The sequence below is a fragment of the Triticum aestivum genome, chromosome 7D (assembly GCF_018294505.1).
Source record: "Triticum aestivum cultivar Chinese Spring chromosome 7D, IWGSC CS RefSeq v2.1, whole genome shotgun sequence".
NCBI classification, from domain to species: domain Eukaryota; kingdom Viridiplantae; phylum Streptophyta; class Magnoliopsida; order Poales; family Poaceae; genus Triticum; species Triticum aestivum.
In genome coordinates, this window is record NC_057814.1 from 273,672,812 (window position 1) to 273,692,817 (window position 20,006).

At 44.4% G+C, this 20,006-nt stretch overlaps 1 protein-coding gene across 1 annotated transcript; it reads left to right on the top strand.

The window, feature by feature from the left end:
• The first annotated feature begins 7,041 nt into the window (after positions 1 to 7,041).
• LOC123167004 (protein TRIGALACTOSYLDIACYLGLYCEROL 2, chloroplastic) lies at positions 7,042 to 13,210 on the top strand. Its single transcript, XM_044584844.1, has 5 exons — positions 7,042 to 7,763; positions 10,548 to 10,877; positions 11,905 to 12,020; positions 12,373 to 12,463; positions 12,541 to 13,210. Exons 1-5 carry the CDS (start codon positions 7,173 to 7,175, stop codon positions 12,631 to 12,633), a joined length of 1,221 nt encoding a protein of 406 aa, XP_044440779.1. The 5' UTR covers positions 7,042 to 7,172; the 3' UTR covers positions 12,634 to 13,210.
• The last annotated feature ends 6,796 nt before the right edge of the window (positions 13,211 to 20,006 follow it).

Below are 20,006 nucleotides of genomic sequence, written 5' to 3' on the forward strand. Positions count from 1 at the left end.
ACAGTGCCAGAAGGCCTGAAAGAATTCCAGGAAAATGTGGGTACCAATGTCAAGTTTAGAACTTGAATTCTGATGAGCTGGGGGTACCACTATCCTCCTAATCATCCAACCACATGTTGGTTCACAAGTAGTACAGATTCATAGTGTAGTTGCTTTTCTTACGGCAAGTAGCAAGAGAGAGAAACTTCACGCTGCACTTAAAAGACTTTTCAACTTTTTTAGTACTTCAATTTAGAATAACCGAAGACATACGTCTTTTTCCATTAAAAAAATGCGAAGTTTATATTTTCTAAATTTTGTATCTTTTGTTCAGCTATTAGAACTAGATAGAACAGAGCTACTACTGTGTGTTGTGCTACCTCCACGCTAATGTAGCGTTTGCTGGGCAAACTTCTTTATTTTTCTGATTGTTCGACTGATTCAACAACCAAAGACAGACAAACGCCAACACGTGACAAAGGAAACACAAAAAAACAGAACAAAATGGAACAGTAGGAAACATAATGGAACACAACGAAACACCGACACATAACCGGGCTTTCAGGAGGCAGCCCACAACTACCTACAGTTACTTAGCGCTGAAGGCACCAAAGAGCGGCAGATCCTATTTGGAGTGTAGGTCGCCTGTGAGCGACCTAGCGCACACCCCTAATAGCTCGTAGATCTAATGTTTAGGCCGACCCATTTAGGGTTAATGCGCCACTGATTTACAGAAGGTTCTAGAACCTTCACTCACCGTTTTTTCTTCTTCTTTTTTCCTTTGTTTTTTCTCCTGAATTTTCTTTTTTTTCTTCCCTTTTCATGTTTATTTTACGTTTCTTTTTCTTTTCTGTTTTTGTTTTCCATTTTTCCTATTTTATTTTCTTATTTTTCCTTTTCACTTTCAATTTCGTGAACATCTCTCAAATTTGTGAGTATTTTTGAAAACATGAATAATTTTGAAATCATGAACCTTCTTCAAATTTGTGAACATTTTTTCAAAATTCATGAACATTTTTGGAAATCGTGAACTTTTCTACAAATTCGTGAACATTGTTTTTAATTGTGAACAGTTTTTGAAACTCGTGATTTTTTGAAATTTGTGAACATTTTAGAAATTCATGATTTTTACTTATTTTGATAAACACTTTTGTGAAATGCATGAACACTTTTTGAATCAGGAAACATTTTTTGAACTGAGAAATTTTTTCTGAAATTTGGGAACAATTATTGTAATTGACGGCCATTTTCCCCTTTTTATTTTAGAAAAAATCATGAACATTATTTGAATTCGCAAAATGTTGTTCAAATTCATGAACATTTTTTTGAATACGTGAGCATGTTTTAATATGCAAACACTCTTTCACCTTCTTTTTTAATACTGCAGTTTGGAATAACCAAAGACATACATCTCTTTTCCCTTAAAAAAATGCAAAGTCTATATTTTCTTAATTTTGCATCTTCTGTTCAGCTACTAGAACTAGAGAGAACAGAGCTACTACTGTGTGTTGTGCTACCTACATGCTAATGTAGCTTTTGTTCAGCAAACGCTTTTATTTATTTTTGATTGTTCGACTGGTTTAACAACCAAAAACAAAGAAACAACAGCGCATGACGAAGGAAACACAAAAAACAGAACAAAAGAAACAGTGGGAAACAGAATGGAACAAATGAAAATACCGACATGTAATTGGGCTTTCAGGAGGCAGCCCACAACCACATACAGTTACTTGGCGCCTTGATCCTATTCGGCTTGTATGTCATCCGCGAGCAAGCTAGCACGGACCCCTCCGGTCGCAGATCTAGTCTTTGAGCCAGCCCATTTAGGGTTAATTCCCCACCGGTTTTGGAAAGGTTCTAGGACCTTGGTTGAACCATATTTTTCTTTTTTCCCTTTCTTTTTTCTTCCCTTTTTCTTTCTTTTTCCTTTTCCTATTTGTTTTACATTTCTTTTTCTTTTCTGTTTTTCTTTGTATTTATTCTTTTTCTTTTTCAACTTTGTGAACATCTCTCAAATTTGTGAACATTTTTAAATCATGATTTTTTCACAAATTCATGAATATTTTTGTGAACTCTGAACTTACAAATTCTTGGATATTTTTGAAATTATGAACATTTTTTTTAAATTGTGATTTGTTTGAACCTCATGAATATTTTTTGAAATTTGGGAACATTTGTAGAAATTTAGGAAAAGTTTTTTGTTTTGATGAACATCATTTTTTAAATGCATGAACACTTTTTGAACCAGCAAATATTTTTTGAATTGTTGACGTTTTTTTAATTTGAGAATAAATTTTTTAATTGATGAACGAATTTTCCTTTTTGAACATTTAGAAAACTTCATGAACATTATTTGAATTCGTGAAATTCATAAACCTTTTTTTAATACGTGACATTTTTCAAAATCACAATTTTTTTAATATGCGAACATTCTTTCAAAATCACGAACATTTTATGATTTCTTGAACATTTTCCAAAATCATGAACATTTTTTGTGAATTCATGATCATTTTATGATTTCTTGAACATCTTTTCCAAAAAAGCAATTATTCCGAAATTTGGAACTTTTCTTTAAAAGAAAAAAACAAAAGTAAACCAAAAAAGAAAAAACAGGTGGCGTCCCGCCCCGCGGATGGGCTGACTCAACAGGGCGCTTGGGAGGGCTTGCGGTGCGCATTTCCATGACTTCCGGTTAATGATGGCAATTTTATCCATGGATATGGATACCCATGGATATCCGACCCGAATGGATAGGGTTTGGATATGCTTTTGTGCCCATGGCGGCGCCCAAACCCGACCCGATTGCTCGCGGGTAGGGCATAGATATAATCTTGTACCGTGGGTATACCCAAACCCGACCCGACAGTATGCATTTATGGGCGAAAATCTACTATCCCTACCCAATAGTCACATGTCCCACTGCAATTTTACACGTTGTTATGTAAAACATGCAAAAAAAATCGCACAATCCCCACAGTAACTTTTATTAGTTGACATTCCATCCCCACTAACATACTCCAACGCCCCTTCCCTTATTCCATCTCCTTGTTAAATGACTCGTCATGCTCATCTTTTAGAAAAATACTAAATGATATTAGATTTTTAGTGGACGTTGATTTATCATAAGTAGATGTTTACAAAAAGTGAAGCCTAGCTTACCACGAGGTGAAGAATGGAAGAGCTTATGTTAATATTGTGTTATGTCTTATTTATATGTCTTCAGAGGACCCAATGGATATCTAGTCGGTATGGATATCCATCGGGTTTGGACATGGACACAATTTTTCATCCATAGATTTTTTCATGGGCGGACATTCATGGATATGGATATGGATATGGATTTGATATTATTCAACCCGACCCAAACCCGACCCATTGCCATCCGGTGCCGTGGTCGCCAAATAGGAGCTCCCCTTAGCTACCCAGTTACTAATGTGTGATGAAAGAAAAGTGCTCCTCCTTAGAGCATCTCTAGCAGACCCCGTATAACGCCACGACCCGCAGAATAACTGTCAAAATACGGGTCGGTGCGGAAAATTCTGCCCGAGCAGACCCCGCAACGCGTACGACCCGTAAAAGTTTTTGCGGGGCGCAGCAAAAGTTCGCCCTCAAACTTTAAATTCACAGGGTGGGAGGCCGACTCGAGCTCGCCCCCTATCCACAATGAGATTTGGCGCGAGGGAAATTTCCATGCGGCCGTTCCCGTTCCCCCCTCCTCGGCCGCCATTGCCCCGCCACTGCGCGCTTTGGTCCATCTTCCCCGCCATTCTTTGCCGCCATGGAAGCCTCCCAGCTGTCCCCCGTCACCGTGGAGGTCGCGCACGTGCAATCCCCTCCGGCGGATCTCGTCGCCGGCCATGTCGCCTCCGCCGTCGCCCAAGGCCCCAACGTGCCTGCCCGCAAGCGGCAGGGCAACGTTGTCGTGCAGGGCGGCAATCCGGCTAGCACCGCCGGAAAGGCATGCGCGCCGGGCGCTGCCGCCGCTGCGCGATCTGCCCGGCCGCCGGCGGAGAAGGTGAGCAAGGTTTTGGGCGTGAAGCGGAAGAAGGTTCCTACGAAAGGCCGGCGCCTTCGTCCACTCCCTCCGCCCCGGCGAGATGTTCCCCGACTATGTCGTTCAACGGCGCTGCTTCCACCGCAGGTGTTCGATGAAATGGCCGGAAGGTATGCATCTTCGATCTCTTGTTCTTGCTTCGCTTTTCGCCATTGTGGTTGTTTCGTGACTTGATGTCACTCAATGTAGCGGTGGTTCGAACAATGCCACTGCCGAGTTCGTGAACTTGTTGGACACCAACGCCGTCGACATCGATCAAACCCCGTTCGCTTATTTCGATTACAATGAAATAGAGGGTGGCGTGGATGATCACTATGGTGAAGATGAAGTGGAGGAGGTAGATGAGGGGGCGTATGAGGAAGCGCAAGCAAAAAAGCGTGAGATCGAAGAACTACACGCTCTTGGAAGATCAAATCTTGATAAAGGCTTGGAGTGTGGTGTCTTTTGATGCTTGCACCGGTACATCTCAAACCTCCAAGAGATATTGGCAAAGAATCGAAGATCAATACTTCCGCATGATGTCCAAGCATCCCAATAGGACACCACGGACCTTTCGGTCACTCCAAGGTCGTTGGGACGTGATCAAGCCGATTTGTAGCCGTTGGGCAGCTTGCTTGGAACAAGTTCGCAATGCATCTCCAAGTGGAACCGTGGAATCCGACTATGTGAGTTCGTTTTCATGTCCCAAGTTGTGCACGTCATTTGCATCATATGAAGTGATTGCATCATTTGACTTTGTTTTAGTTGTGTAGGACAAAATTGCCCAACAATGATACAAAGACATGGAAGCTTCCGAAGGCAATTTTTTTAAACTAGAGCATTGTTGGGATATGCTCAAAGAGTGCGAGAAGTGAAAGTTGATTGACAAAGAATCCCCACCGAAGAGAGGTTCACTTACGAACATGGATGAAGATGAAGATGATCATGGCCCAAGAAACTTGAACAAGCCCGATGGTGACAAGAAGACAAATGGGAAGATCAAGTGGGAACACGAAGCATCGAGATAGATGCGATGGTGCAATCAAATGAGTTGATGTTAGCGAAGACATTGGAGACAAAGAAAGAGTTGGCCGAGAAGAAGGCACAGGAGAAGCAAGAGAAGTGGCAATTCCTCAAGGACGAGGGGCTGCGCAAGGCGACCATTTAGGAGAGAAGAGCACGTGCCCTGAGAACAAAGCCATGTCCAAGCTTCTTGTCGAAGAGAATAGGATCATGACAATGAAACCGCAATGATATGGACGACATCACCAAAGAATGGCATGATATGGCAATGAGGGGCATCTTGAAGAGGAGGATTCTTGCGTCGGCCGGTGCGTGTTACAGTGCCGACGATGTTTTCTCATCGGGATTTGGAACCAATATCGCCGATGCATTCAGTGCGCCCGCCGGTGATTTCGGTGCCGGAGTTGGAACAAGTGCCGACAATGAATTCGGGGGCGGCGATGACCTCAATGAAGGTGGTGCGGAGTGAAGAGCGACCAAGATGATGACGGATGTGGTCGTCACTTTTGCAAGTCCTTTTGCGTTTGTCCTATAAAACTATGCTTTTATTTGCGCGTGAACTATGTTTTATTGTTTGAATTTGAACTCATTTGTCGAAATCGCTATCAAATTTGCTTATTGGGGTTTTCGGTTTGCGGGTCGACACGGCGGCGCCCGAGCAGACCTCGCGCAGCCAACCCGTGAAAGAGCATCTTCTACAAATATCCTTTTTTATGGGTCCGTTTGTGGGAAACTCCTAGTCAGCGCCAAGCTAACCGGCCGCTGCAGCCGCGGCTGGATGGGCCGGCCCACAATGGCGTGGCGCGAAAAAAGGCGGCCGAAAAAATTGCTCTCAATCGGGACCGATCTCGTACCCTCATGCTTCCAAAGAGCAAGGCTAACCACTTGACCAGCCAAATTGTAGTGATTCTTTAGAGCGTGAACATTTTAAAGAATAGAAACATAGACGCATTATTAATTTAGCATTACACTGTAGCGTTTAGATTTTCCAATTATTTAAAAAATGTGCACATATTACAAATGAAGTTCATGCACATGCAAAAAAAGTCCGCGTATTCAAAAAATAGTTCACCAAATCAAAAAAGTTCATGTATTCAAAATAAAGTTCATAGGTTCAAAAAGAGTTCATCGATTTTCAAAAAATGTCCATCGAACAAAAAAATTAGTTCATCAATTTGTATAAAAAAGTTCATCAATTTGAATAAAAAAGTTCATCGAATTTGAAAAAAGTTCATCGGATTTGGAAAAAGTTCATCTAAATTGAAAAAAGTTCATGTATTCAAAAACAAGTTCACATATTCAAAAGAGTTCATCGATTTTCAAAAATGTTCATCGAGCAATGAAGGTAGTTCATCGATTTGAATAAAAAAGTTCATTGAAATTGAAAAAAATTCATCAATTTGAAAAAAGTTCATCGGATTTGTAAAAAGTTGATCAATTTTGAAAAAAGTTCATCAACGTTGAAAAAAAGTTCATCAATTTTGAGAAAAAAATCAAAAAGTTCATTAAATTTGTAAAATAAGTTCATCGATTTTGAAAATGTTCAAGAGTTTCAAAAAAACAGTTCATGAATTTTGAAAACAAGTTCATCTATTTGAAGTAAACAATTATGAATTTGAAAAAGGAAAGAAGAAAAGAACAGAGAAAAAAGAAAAAGGAAGAAATGAAGATATAAATGGATGAAAAACGTGTTTGTTATCATAGTTTGTGAGGTAGTCGGGTTGGTCACCCCACGATTACTAATAACCAGCGACGCTAAACTAGGTTCGAATCCTAGCTCGCGCTGTGTTTTTGCACGGTTAACAAAAACAGTAGAAACGGTGCTAACCGGTGCCTGCAGCGCTAAATAGAAATTGCCTTGTTTGTGAGGTTTGACTCTGCCCTCGCCCATGCTGGCCCGCAAAGCAGTTTTTTCATAAACTGTAAATGTATTTTACGGGTCAGCATTATACGGGTCTGCTAAACCTTAACTTTTGCAGGCCCACTGAAGACAGCCCATTCATTCCCCGGCTGTTGCAACCTCTTTCTCGCTCGATGCGCACCATCATCCCGAGCTCATCTCTCTTCTTCCTCCGTTCACCTCGTCGGAAAAGAGGGAGGAAAAATTTACCTCCTTCCACAACCGCCGTCCCCCGAGATGCGCCGCCTACCTGCTGCTCCTCCCCGCCCAGTTCTCCACCCTCACGTCTCCCCCGCGCTCGGAGTACTGCAACAGCATGGCCGAGTGGCGATGGCAAGGACGATCCCCGTAGTATGCTACTCCTACCTGCTACCAAATCGCAGGACGCCCAGCCAGGGCGCCAAATTCGAACCTCTACGATCCAGATCAACCGGTCGGGACCGGGGCTCCGCAATGGCCCGAGCGAATCCCGTAGCCGCGAGCGGCGGCGAGGCGTCGCCGGATGGCGGCAGGAACCCGTTTGCCCCGCTCGTCGAGCTGTGGCGCCGGACGGTGCAGCCGCTAGGGGACTACGGATTCGGCAAGCGCAGCGTCTGGGAAGGCGGGGTTGGGCTCTTCATGGTCTCCGGGGCGGCCCTGCTGGCGCTCGCGCTCGCGTGGCTCCGGGGGTTCCAGCTGCGCTCGCGCTTCCGCAAGTACAGCGCCGTGTTCGAGTTCAGCCAGGCGTGCGGGATCTGCGTCGGCACGCCCCTCAGGATACGCGGTGTCACCGTCGGGAGCGTCGTCCGCGTCGACTCTTCACTCAGGAGTATTGATGCCTATGTTGAGGTGCGTTTCAACTCTCCTCTTTTTCAATCAAATAATTGATACCAACGCTTCCTTTTGTCACTGCCATCCATCGATTTCTTGCTCTAGTTTGTAAGTAGAATGTAGTATGCGAAAACTGAAAATGAAATGAAGCTGTTAATCCCTGACTCAAAGGTGCTGCATTGCCTTCTCTTCCTGACTGCTTACAATTCGCGCAACCACTTTTCAAAACTGAACCATAATTTAGTTCACCCAGTGACTCATTATGTTACATTTATCTTGTTCCATAATCTTTTGAGCTCTCCAAAGAATAAGGGTCTGTCTAATCATCATCCGGCTGATTTCAAATTCGGTTTCACTCAGTTTTCTTTTCTGTACGGATCAGTAATTTGTCGCTTGGTGTTGACACACCCTCTTTGCTAATTATCTGTCAACCTTTGTGTTGCCCTTTTTTGTGTGTGTCCCCCCTAGTCGACCCTCGTACCTGGGTTTGCTGCTCATTTTCTCGCCAGAAATGCGTAGACCAGAACATGCAGTTAGGGAATAGACAAGAAACACAGTCAGAGGGGAAACTATAGGACATGTAGAACACTTACAGTCATAGTACCGTGGACGCAGTTCACATTTACTCTTGGTCTGTGTTGCTCCCAGAAAAACTGCACAACAACGGAGATAACAAAACCATCATGCAGGCAAAGAAATGCATTGATAAAATGAAAAAAGATCTACTCTGGCTTAGCAGAGAATGTACATCATGCTGCATAAATAAACTCTGCTTGGAGATAACTGACAAAAAAGACTCCTCACTGAACTAAGGAAGCACACTTGCTTCCATTACTTGACTCACAAACTGAAGATGACTAGGATAAAAGCTCCTGACTAAACTAAAGAAGCACACTAGCTTCATGACCTCAAAAAAAAAAAAACGGAAGCCCATTGCTGTTGGTTTGCATTCCTGAAGGCATCAAAATGGGTGCATGCCATGAAATGAGATAACAAGAGGACCTCCATCCTTCACTCAGGCGCGCGAGAGCTGGGCGTTGGGAAACTGAGAGAATGAAAGAACAGACTAAAAGTCTAAGAAAGGAACTGATAGGCACTGAAAAACAGAGAGCGGAAAGACCTCACTACTTCATCACTTGACGTGCTGCTTTGTTCCCGGCTCTCAACGTTGGATGAGCTACAATCAGACCCATATGCTATCTTCCTACTTATATGAGCCCTGTAAAAACATAAAACTTAAGGCCATGAAAAAAATTGTAGCAAGGATTACATATACAGATACAGATGGAGATATAGCTGGAGGTGATGCTGTAAGCTGATTACATACATGAAAAATGGCACTTCATTTTATGAGGACACTACTGGCCACACAGATGAACATGACTAAGAACATGGCCTATTACAAAATTGAACAGGGTGAAATGCATGAAAATGTGCAAAAAATGATGAAGCTGTGTGCTATCCTATAAGGATTATTCATTTTTGAAGAGGGCGTGGATCACATAAAAGCACTGTTGGGAACAGATTGAATGTCTACTGTGTGAGGACAATTCAAAGGAAACACCAATTCAAAGGAAAAACAAAGCTGACGATGAAAAAAAATGCAGGTTAGGGCCTATCAGGGACCATGGTGCAATAGCAAGACAAAAGACACATTAAGAACTGCTACTGACCACCACACAGCTGCTACCCGCCACCACAAGGATAGCACTGCTTGCAAAACAAGCACCCAGATTTGAAATTTTGGTTTCTCTTCAAGGAGGATATGGATACCAACGCCCCACAAGTAGATCGATTCAATGCCCATTCACAAATCGACAGCACCCCCGTCCCCCACGAAATCAATGGCTGCTAGAAAACCCTAGGAAATTGGGGGACGCAATCCGCCCCGTCCGACAGAAATCTCCCTGCTCCCCATCAAGACAAAACATGAATCCATCTGCATATATACCCCACTGCATTAGCCCGTGGCTTGCAACACACCTCGATGAAGAACTCATGGAGTTGCCGTCCGATGCGCCGCTAGAAATGAAGAAAAACGCAAGGTAGAATCACGTGGAGACTTACCCTGCCCGCCGACAGCGACCCCTCTGTTCGCCTCCCCACTCTGGCTCTCTCCTCGCCCCCATCTCGTGCGAGATCGCGGCTGGCCTTGCTGCCGTTCGCCACCCTTGCTTTGCTCCCTCCCCTCTCTTCCCCCGTGGCAGCGAGCCACCGCTCCCTCCCCGGCTGGCCGGAAACGAAAAATGGGTAACTGACAAACCCCGGTAAGACCGGACAACCCGCTAAAAACTGGACAGCGTGCCAGAAGTGGAAGCCAGCCTCATGAACCACGCGTGAGCGTCGTAATATGTGCTGCATCCGCACGATCGGACGGCCCAAAAATCTGACTGAAGACGAAATCGAAATCAGCCGGTTGGAAATTGGAAAATCTGAAGAATAATTATTCATGTGCCTAGTTTGCAGCTTACACTTATGTTACTCCATTTCAGCCTTCATTTCATCTTACAACACTATCTCAGCTATGTATCATTGGCCCATCTCTATCTAGGAATCTCATTCTTCAATCTGTGCGAAGGTAGTTGGGTGTTACTATTTCGGTTTTTCCCTGAGAGGAAGTTACCGTTTCATACGAGTGGCGGTGGCATGCTAGTAAGCTGTTATCCATAGTTGCCTTTTGTTTTCTTGTTGTTGCCTATGCTTACCTTCCTTTGGTGTATTGAGTAAAGACTTCTCTTTTTTTTTGTAAAATGATAATATTTTGGACTCAATCTCTGATAGCTGAATCCTTCTATATGGCAGGTTGAAGATGATAAAATTATTGTGCCCCGTAATTCATTGGTTGAGGTGAATCAATCTGGCCTCCTAATGGAGACAATGATCGATATTACACCAAAAGATCCACTCCCAACACCTTCAGTTGGTCCACTGGACACAGACTGTTCCAAAGAAGGCTTAATCCTCTGTGACAAAGAGAGAATGAAAGGACAACAAGGAGTAAGCTTAGATGCAATGGTGGGTATATTTACCCGTCTAGGAAGAGACATGGAGGAAATTGGTGTTCATAAAAGCTTCAAGTTGGCGGAAAAGGTTGCATCTATAATGGAAGAAGCACAACCTCTCCTTTCACGGGTACATTCTTCTTAATAACTAGAGATGATACCCCGCCCATTGCTGCGGGGATTGGTTTGCAATATATTTCAATCAGATTTAGTTGTATGGAACATGAATATTTGGATTAATAACTCCAGAACCAAAACTGAACATACATATAATTTATTATAATTTGTAAAATATTTATTCAATATAAGTAGCATCCATGCTTGCATGTTGACGTGTGCCTTTTCCCATGCATTATGGCATGGTTACATGTTGAGATAAATAAGTAAGTGGGGATCACCTGTTAGTTATATAAGATATAGGATTCTTGTGTGATAGTTTTCAACCTTTGATATGTTTGCCACATTTATTTTATGAGTGGTGAAACCAATCCATTTTACTCAATACTGCTGAATAGGATTTCGTCGTACAAAATTCAAATGGCCCCCGGCTGACAAGTTGGCAGTTGTGTGGTAGCGTTTCCCAATTCCCAAACCTCGGTTATTTTTTATTTTGGAAGAAAGACTTGGTTGCCAGGTGTACTTGATACTATTATAGGGGCCTGATTTTATGTTATGTCCTAATTTTATGACCATTGCTAAAGTATCAGCATCTTTTCATATATGTCCTGCATATGATGGGTATTGGGCATGCATACCAAGTTACATGGTCTGTTTGTGGAATGGCTAAAACAAGTTGGTCATATTTACACTATCAGAGCTCAAAACTAACTCTGTCAAAACTGTGCTACTTGGTTGAACTGCTGACAATCTCAAGATTAGGTCAATCATATCGCTGTTGCATACCTACCCTGGCACAGGCTAGCATGCTTGGACAGTACTGTTTCAGGACCATCATCGAGAAGAAGGGACCTCCACTCAGTTGGAATGTGGTGTTTGTTTTTTCTTCTCTGTTTGCGAAAGGGGGGTGGCTGATGCTTTCTCCATATATGCAGTTTTCTGGACGTTAACGTATTTGCAGAAAATAGAGAAATATGGTGGTCATTTGTTCTGCCATTTAATGCCATAAGCATCAACTTAAAATGTTAGTGATGGAACAGATTGAAGCATTAGCTGAAGAAGTTCAACCTTTGGTCTCGGAGGTGCGTGATAGTGATCTGGTGAAGGATGTGGAGACTATAGCTAAAGGCCTGGCTGACGCGTCTGGTGATTTAAGGTAGTGCTTTTAAGGGCATCACTTGTACTCCCTCTGTTCACTTTTATAAGGCGTTGAAGACATTTCAGACAGCGTGCAAAGCAGCCCATTTTCAGTTGTCTGAAACGACTTATAAAAGTGAACGGAGGGAGTAGTAATATATTCCTTGCACAAATCAAACTTGATTTTAATAAAAACTTGCTTTGCATTCTGAAGAGGTAATACTGGACCCAAAATATTTTGTTGGAAAGAAGCTTATCTGCATTGGAAATCATAGCAACTGCTGTTTCTGCTTTCCTATAACCTTTGGAATGTAGTATGCAAGAAGTGGTAGATAACCTTCACCCTCTGTATTTTACCTGTCCTTGTGCAGAAGGTTGAAGTCTTCCATGCTTACCCCTGAGAACAGTGATCTAATCAAGCAGTCTATATTCACCCTTATATTTACTCTGAAGAACATTGAGGTCTGTATCTGTATCTTTATTTTATTTTATTTTTAAAGTGAGAGAAGGCATGCAAGTTTTTGACCTGTTACTTTCAGAGTATTAGCTCGGACATCTCTGGTTTCACCGGCGACGAGGCGACACGGCGGAACATCAAGCTGCTGATCAAGTCCCTCAGCAGACTATTGTGACCCCTCAGTTGAACCGAACAGCGTGGATATCGGTAGAGTAGGCCATCCGTCCAGATGGGGTCGGAGCATCTTTAAGAAGATAAGCTGATTTTTTTTTCTGCATTCTTGGCAAGAAAAGCAGTATTTATTCTTGTCGTCGAGTTATGCTAGGCCCATTTTTGTTTTGTGTTTTGTGCAGCACGGTTGTGGTTGAGCAAGTGTAAACAGGAATACTCCCATTGTTTCTTACCGGTGGCTTTCGTTGATCGGTCTGTCGTCGTCGGGACGGCACAATTCAAAGCAGCAGCTTAGTAGGACCAATAGCTACTGGTAGCACATCTCGCCATCGGTCAATTCAATCCTTGGACTTGTGCTCTCTGCTTTTGTTTGTGTCGTGGAAGTGGAATGGAATCAAGACAACGGGTGCATCGGTCCAGTTTCGATCGTGTGGTCTTCCATTTCGTGCCTCGTCGGATATAAGCGGCAGTATGTTACTATATTCATTATTTTTCCAGTTTCAATTGCGTGTGCGTGCAAAACAAGCTGCAGGCCGTGCACGCTAGGCGCCAAGCCAATAATCCAGCGCCGTTTCCATTCATTCCGCCTTACATCTTGTCTTGTCCATGTCCAGTACGTTGTTGGATGGATGGATCCAAGTTGATTATTCATCCTTGCATCATACTGCAACCAGCTTAATTGCTGGAACGATTCAGTATGGCTCAAGCATTTCCCATTTTTCAAGCCAAAGGCAGAAAACCGTCCGTGCGCCATCTCATCTCATCTTTTTTTTTGTTCCTCTTCTTCCGAAAAGGATCCAGATCCATTACAAAGGTTTGTCAAAAGTAAAGGCATTCCGAACATAATAAAGTTTACATTGAGGTCACTGGACCATCGAACAACTGCTGCAGCTAGAATGATGCATTGATGCGCCGTTGTCACCGTTCCCATATCAGAACCGGCCTAACCTTGTGGATGGCAGCCGGTAAGTCTCCATGCATGTGCCCCCTAACAACTAGCGCCCTATAGTCACTGCTGAATCCTAACCTCATTGCCCCGACGAGCCGGTAGAAATCTACTTTGGAGCTCTGTCAGATTTGTCTTGATGAATGAACTCGAAAAGGCTCAGAGCCCAGAAGACCAACTCAAAGATGAAGCATCAACCATGCGAGGACTAAAACCCTAACCTATCTATTAGCCAGAACCGAGGCACCAGGATTCTTCTCCCCGCCACCCATCGCCGAAGCGTGAATCTACATACTCGCCGGCGTTGAACGAGGAGAGTAACACTTTGATCTAATCGCCCTTGCTAGAGGGGAAAGAAAGAGTATCACATCTCATCTCCGACAAGCTACCAGAGAACAACCGTTTACATCAAACCAAAACTTGTGTGACTAGTTGGAGTACTACTATATGTATGTGATGATGATTAATTAAGTACTCCCTCCGTTTACTACTATATGTATGTGATGATGATTAATTAAATACTCCCTTCATTTTATTTACTTAGCATATTAGCTTTGAATGAAGTCAAACTTTATACATTTGCAGAAAACAATATGAACATTTACGATAATAAATCTATATGATGTGTAAATATATTCATCTAATGGTATTGATTTAGTGGTGTATATATTGATATTTTTTCTGCAAACTTGATTAAAGTTTAACTTTAGACAAAGCTAATATGCGAAGCAAATAAAAACAAATGGAGTAATTTCTGCATGTTCCTAAAAAAAACAGTAATTCCGCAGGTTTACATTGTTAGAGTACAATTTATATAGCCATGTAGCCTTTGGTATTTACCCTACTGTATAAGGAGCTTTCTGCATATCCTATACCCGCACATGTATATATACTGGCCTATGGTCTTCTTGGAATACAAGTTGCATATTCCTAACATGGTATTAGAGCCTTAGTGTTTTTTTACACGCACAACTCGTGCTTTCGATCCAATCTCCCATCCACGCAGCCGCCGTCCTTCTTCTGTGAACGGCGCTGCTCTCCGGTGCCTTCACCAACCACAGGTCAACCCTACTCTGGCATCGCCGCTCTCCTGTGCCACCCACATGCCGTGGAGGATAGGCCTGGGCCCGATCCAACAGCCCGCCTGCCCCGTGTCGATTTAGTGCGCGACTATTCCTGTCGGCTGCGGTGTTGACACGAGCCCCCCGATCTGCACCGATCCGATGCGCGACCGAAGTCGCGTGACATTGTTGCCTCGTCTCCCGCTGGTCAACGCCCATGATCCAACGTGATATATGCTGGCCTATGGCCTCATGGGAATACAAGTTGTATATTTCTAACATACATGACATGTCCATACACCTACATAATTTAATTCCGCTCGTTAGTTAACCCATGTTAGGGAAAACTGATGAGCAGCCCTGCATTCTATGGATTTAAAGATGCACGCAACCCACACAGAATAAGAAAAGGATGCACACAACCAATAATTACCAGGCCTTAATTCACGAGTCTTGTGAAGTACTTCATCCGTCCAGAATTACTTATCGCAGAAATGGATGTATCTAGACATATTTTTAGTTCTAAATACATCAATTTCTACAACAAGTAATTCGGGTCAGCGGGGGTAAGATAAAAGGCAGTACAGTTAGGTCGCAGTGAGAACTCACTTATAACAATGTCTATTGTTAAGAGTATGGTTAATAGTATAGTCAACTGCGGGCTATTTCATATTATGATATTATGTAAAGCTATCGTTTATAATTATTTATACAAGTAAATGACCGAATTTTATTAACGTAAAGGCCAACTACAGCCAGGATGTTAATTAAGCAAGGGTAGCTAGGAAGTTAAGAGCAACTCTAGCAGACCCCGCATAATGCGCGAATCCGCATAATTCCGGCGAGTATACGGGTTCGGGCCCAATTTTCTGGCCAGAACAGAGCTCGTATATTCGTTCGGCCCGCAAATGTTTTTGCCGCAGCCCGCAAACGTTACCCCCGAAGCAGTATATCTACGGGTTTTCGGGACAGATGCGGGTCGAAACCCTACCCCCTCCCCCCCGCAGCCGTGTTTCCCACCATTCCCCACCCCATTCCACACCGCGCCGCTCGATTTCTCGCCGCCGGCCGCCGCACGCAAGCTTGCGAAAGCCATGGACGACTCTGGGGATGAGGCGGAGCGCCGCCAACGCGCCAGATCTGATGCCGCGCGCAAGCGGGGGGCGCGTCGATGGCTCAACCGCGGTACCCGGCCGCCACCGGCGTTTGACCGCCGCGAGCTTGAGGACTTCGATCGCGAGCTCGCCCGCCGCCGCCACGCCTCCTCCGGCAACTGGTCCGCGGGGAGCTCATCGGGCGCATCGAGCTCGCGACTCATTCCGGTGAAGAGCGAGCCGGATGAGGAGATCTCGCCCCGCGCCGTGCCCAATTTGCCGCCGCGTCGAGGCGTCATCGGGCCCGAGGACTACCTCCCCTCGGGGCAGGAGGAGCTCCTCGAGCGCGTCGTCCTCGAGCGGTCGGCGAGGGAGCAGGAGGAGATGGAAGAGCGCGTCCGACGCGAGCTCGAGTACGAGCAGCTCTTCCTCCAGACGGGCGTCACCGTGTTGCAGGCGCACGCGTCCAAGAAGGCTGACCTGCGAGTGATGAAGGCGGAGTAGGTGAAGCTCTACAGCGACCTCGACTCCTCCTCCTCCGACTCCGACTGAGCGCCGCCGCTGGCCAGCTACCGCACGAGCTCCGGTGAGCTCAATTTTGTGTAGTGGTACGGTAGCGTAGGCCCGTTCTAGCTCCGGTGAACTTATATGTAATATATGCATGCTGTGTACGAACTTATGTGAAAAAGAACTAACTATGCGAAGAAGAACTATCTATGCGAGCGAGCTCCGGCGAGCTTTTGCTTAAATTTCTCGCGCGAAACAAGTTTTTTAAAATTTTACGGGTTTGGATACAGTTTCTGCTCTGTCGCCGCGATTTTGAGCCTGCATAAGCGCCGTCGTGCGAACTGCAAACGCAGTTTACAGTTCGGCGAAATGCGGGGTCCGCTAGAGATACTCTAAACAAGCTATGACCGACACTTATAGCAAACGTTCGTTTTACGAATTATCTCATAAGGGCATTATCAAGAAATGCAACCAAAAGGCAGATGAACCATTTGTAGGATTTTTTTCGTAACTCTACTACCTTAAAAAAAACTCTGGTTTACCTCACAAAAAAAAGTCGACTGCTTCTCTGCCATGTTCTCTGATCATTTCCAATCATCATTACACAATTTTCGAATCGGGATATGAATGCATGCAAACGGGAAAGCAATTGCATGACAAGAAAAAGGTAATCTTCTGCCTCTAGCATCATGAAAACGTCACTATGTGCATTTTAGAACTAAACCAAAAAATCATACCGAAAATAAATCGAACTGAATCAATTTTTTGATTTGTGGCTTCGGTATGGTATGAAATTTCCATACCATCTTGAATTTCTGTTTTATGGTATATACTGAAAACCGAACGGTTAACCGAATAAACCAAAGTAAAAAAATATTTATATTTTTTAGGCGAACAACCATACAAGTAGTCTTTTTTTTGTACAGGAGCCAGATTCCTTGCTAAGCGCGTCCATTTTTCTTGTAACACAATAATTTTTCTCTTAAAAAAATGCTCAACACATTCATAACCATCAAAGCATGAATCCATGCATGCATATATACTTATATAGTGTTTGTATAAAAAAGTGTGCGTTTTGAGTCATAAATTTATAAATTATTATTACGTCATTTTCAAATTTGCATCAATTTTGGTTATTATGCTATATACCAGAATAATTTGGTATGTATATACCGAATCTGAATCGTATCTTAATTTCATACCGTGTTTACCAAAGTATTAATACCTTACAAACCGGAAAACTGTATACATCGAATGCACAAAGTTATATAAATTATTTAAAGACCCAAACATTGTCATATCCTGACCTGATGACCGAAGGCGCTTAAGTTCTTGCATGTCCTTTTTGTAAAGAAAGAAAAGCTTAAAAAAAGTACTCTGGCTTCCTTTGGTTCGGATGGTAGTTAAATCATAGAAATAAAAAAGTCATAGAAAATAAGATGATATGTATCTCAAAATCCTATGGTTAGGAATAGAAAAAAAAATGCCCTTTGATTCACATCATGGGATGTTCTCCATTAAGTCTGCATTAATATTTATTTGTCTATGAAATGTGAAGTATAGGAAGAATTCCTCCATAGAAATATATGTTTCTATTTCTACAAACCAAAGGGCTCTAAATTTGAAGCACCACACCAGTAGTACCACGCGCAGCCATGGCTCCCGCGACTCCGCGCCCGCAGCCGGCGGCTCCGCCTTGATCTCCTTCTTCCGGCCGCCATTTCAACCGCCGAGACCAGATCCGGGCTGCTCTCCGTGTCCTCTCTCAGCTGCACTCCTTCTCCTCTCCAGGCTCTCGCGGTGCTGCCCATGGCCATCACGTCCGCGTCGTCATCTCCGACTCCGTCGGCCGCCTCGTCTGCTGCCGCAGCGATGGCCGCGGCTGCTCTTGCCTCCCGCAAGGCTGCCCCGGCTGCTGGTGGGCGTCTGTCCCGCGCTGGCGCTGGACTCCCGCCGCGGCCGTTCGTGGCAGCATCTCCGGCGGCAAATTCGGGCATGCTCTCTCTGCTGGTCTTCCGGCCTCCCCCGACCGGCGTCACTGCGTTGTCCGGCCTGGTGGATGGAGGGCTTGGGCCGCCGCCACCGCCGCGGCTTGGGTGTCTCCCGCCCCCGGCCTCTGCTGATGTTGCTCCTGCCAACGCGTGTGCATGAACTTGGAAAAGGTACTCCCTCCGTTTCTTTTTACTCCGCATATAAAATTTGGTCAAAGTCAAACTGCACAAAGTTTGACCAAATTTATATAAAAAAATATGAACATCTACAATACTAAAACTATATAGTATGAACATACGTTTCATGGTGCATCTGATAATATTGATTTCATATTATGAATGTTTATATTTTTTAATATAAAGTTAGTCAAACTCTATAAAAATTGACTTTGATCGAACCTTATATGCGGACTAAAAAGAAACGGAGGAAGTATGTGTATGCGTTGACTGTCAAGAACGGTGGTCGATTGGATTGGATTCGATGGGTCCTTCCCAAGACGATCGAGAAGAGAAGGCCGCGCTAGCAAGCGTGCACCGCCTCCATTCTACTCCCATACCTTGCTGGCCCATAGTACTAGCAGCTTTTATAAATTCCATGGACTGCTCATGGCAGCAGGTCCTCGCATCTAATCAAGTGTACTGCGTATATAAGAACCATCTCATCTCCCAAGCATAAATTCACTCAACTACTGCTACCTACCAATTGTGTGGATGCAAAACCAGTGCAGCACTCAACTTAAAACCAGTGCAGCACTCAACTTCTTCTTCTTCTTGCTTAATGCTTAACGAGTAACGAAGTCGTGGCAAAGCTTGTGCCATTTCAAAGAGAGAGAAAAATTTGCCAGCTGAAACTTTTATGTCACGGCCGCTGAAGTCTCGAGTGTATCTATCTACACGTATGGTGCCGGTAGAACCGTTTCATGAGATGAGATAAGAAGATGAGAGTTTGGAACGGAAGGCAGTTCCGATTGTTGGGAAACCGCCGCCGCCGGCGGCGGCCTCGTGCGTATCGCATGGGCTAGCCCCTCCTGTTTCCCCCACTTTACGTTAAGTGGATATTTATCCCTTGACCCCCTACCCCCTATATAAAGCAACGAGGAGCCATCATTGTAATCCCTGATCATTGATTAATAAAGCTGGTCTCCTCCATATCTCTCAGTGTCATTTACTTTCGCGTGTTCGACTATTTCGTCTACGACGCTCGCCCTCGCTCCGCAACCTCGGACCGGACTCGCCGGCGGAGTTGCGGAAAACGTTATCAGCACGCTTCGCTCCATCAACTCTCCGTCAAGCCTGCGTCAAGCCTGCATCACGCAGGCTTTCGTCGATCCCGCGAAGGTATAAGATTCGATCCCCACTTTTGCAAAAATGGATTCCTCTCGTTACTACGATTTCGTTTTTGCGATTAGATTATTTTTCGGATTTGATCAACCTATGGTGCGGATTTTCCTCCCAAGAACCGAGCGGACGAACACGTCGCCGACCAATGTCGATGTTCTTGGACTAAGAGGAATTTGTTGACTGCACTATAGGGAGTCAGTACAGATCGCGATCCAGATGATCGTGGTACTGCCGCAAAAACACCAGATGTGTCATGCGCCGTCGTTCTTCCGGATGAACGCGACGAAGATCGCATCCCGAGGCCGGCGTCCGGATGACGTCGCGCTGGCCGCGACCCTGCTGGTCGCACACGCCACGCCGCGTCCTGCAGACACCGCCGCCGCAGCCGTCCCGCTAGCCGGCTCGTCGCAGAGCCCCGCTGGCCGGCCTGGCAGCCG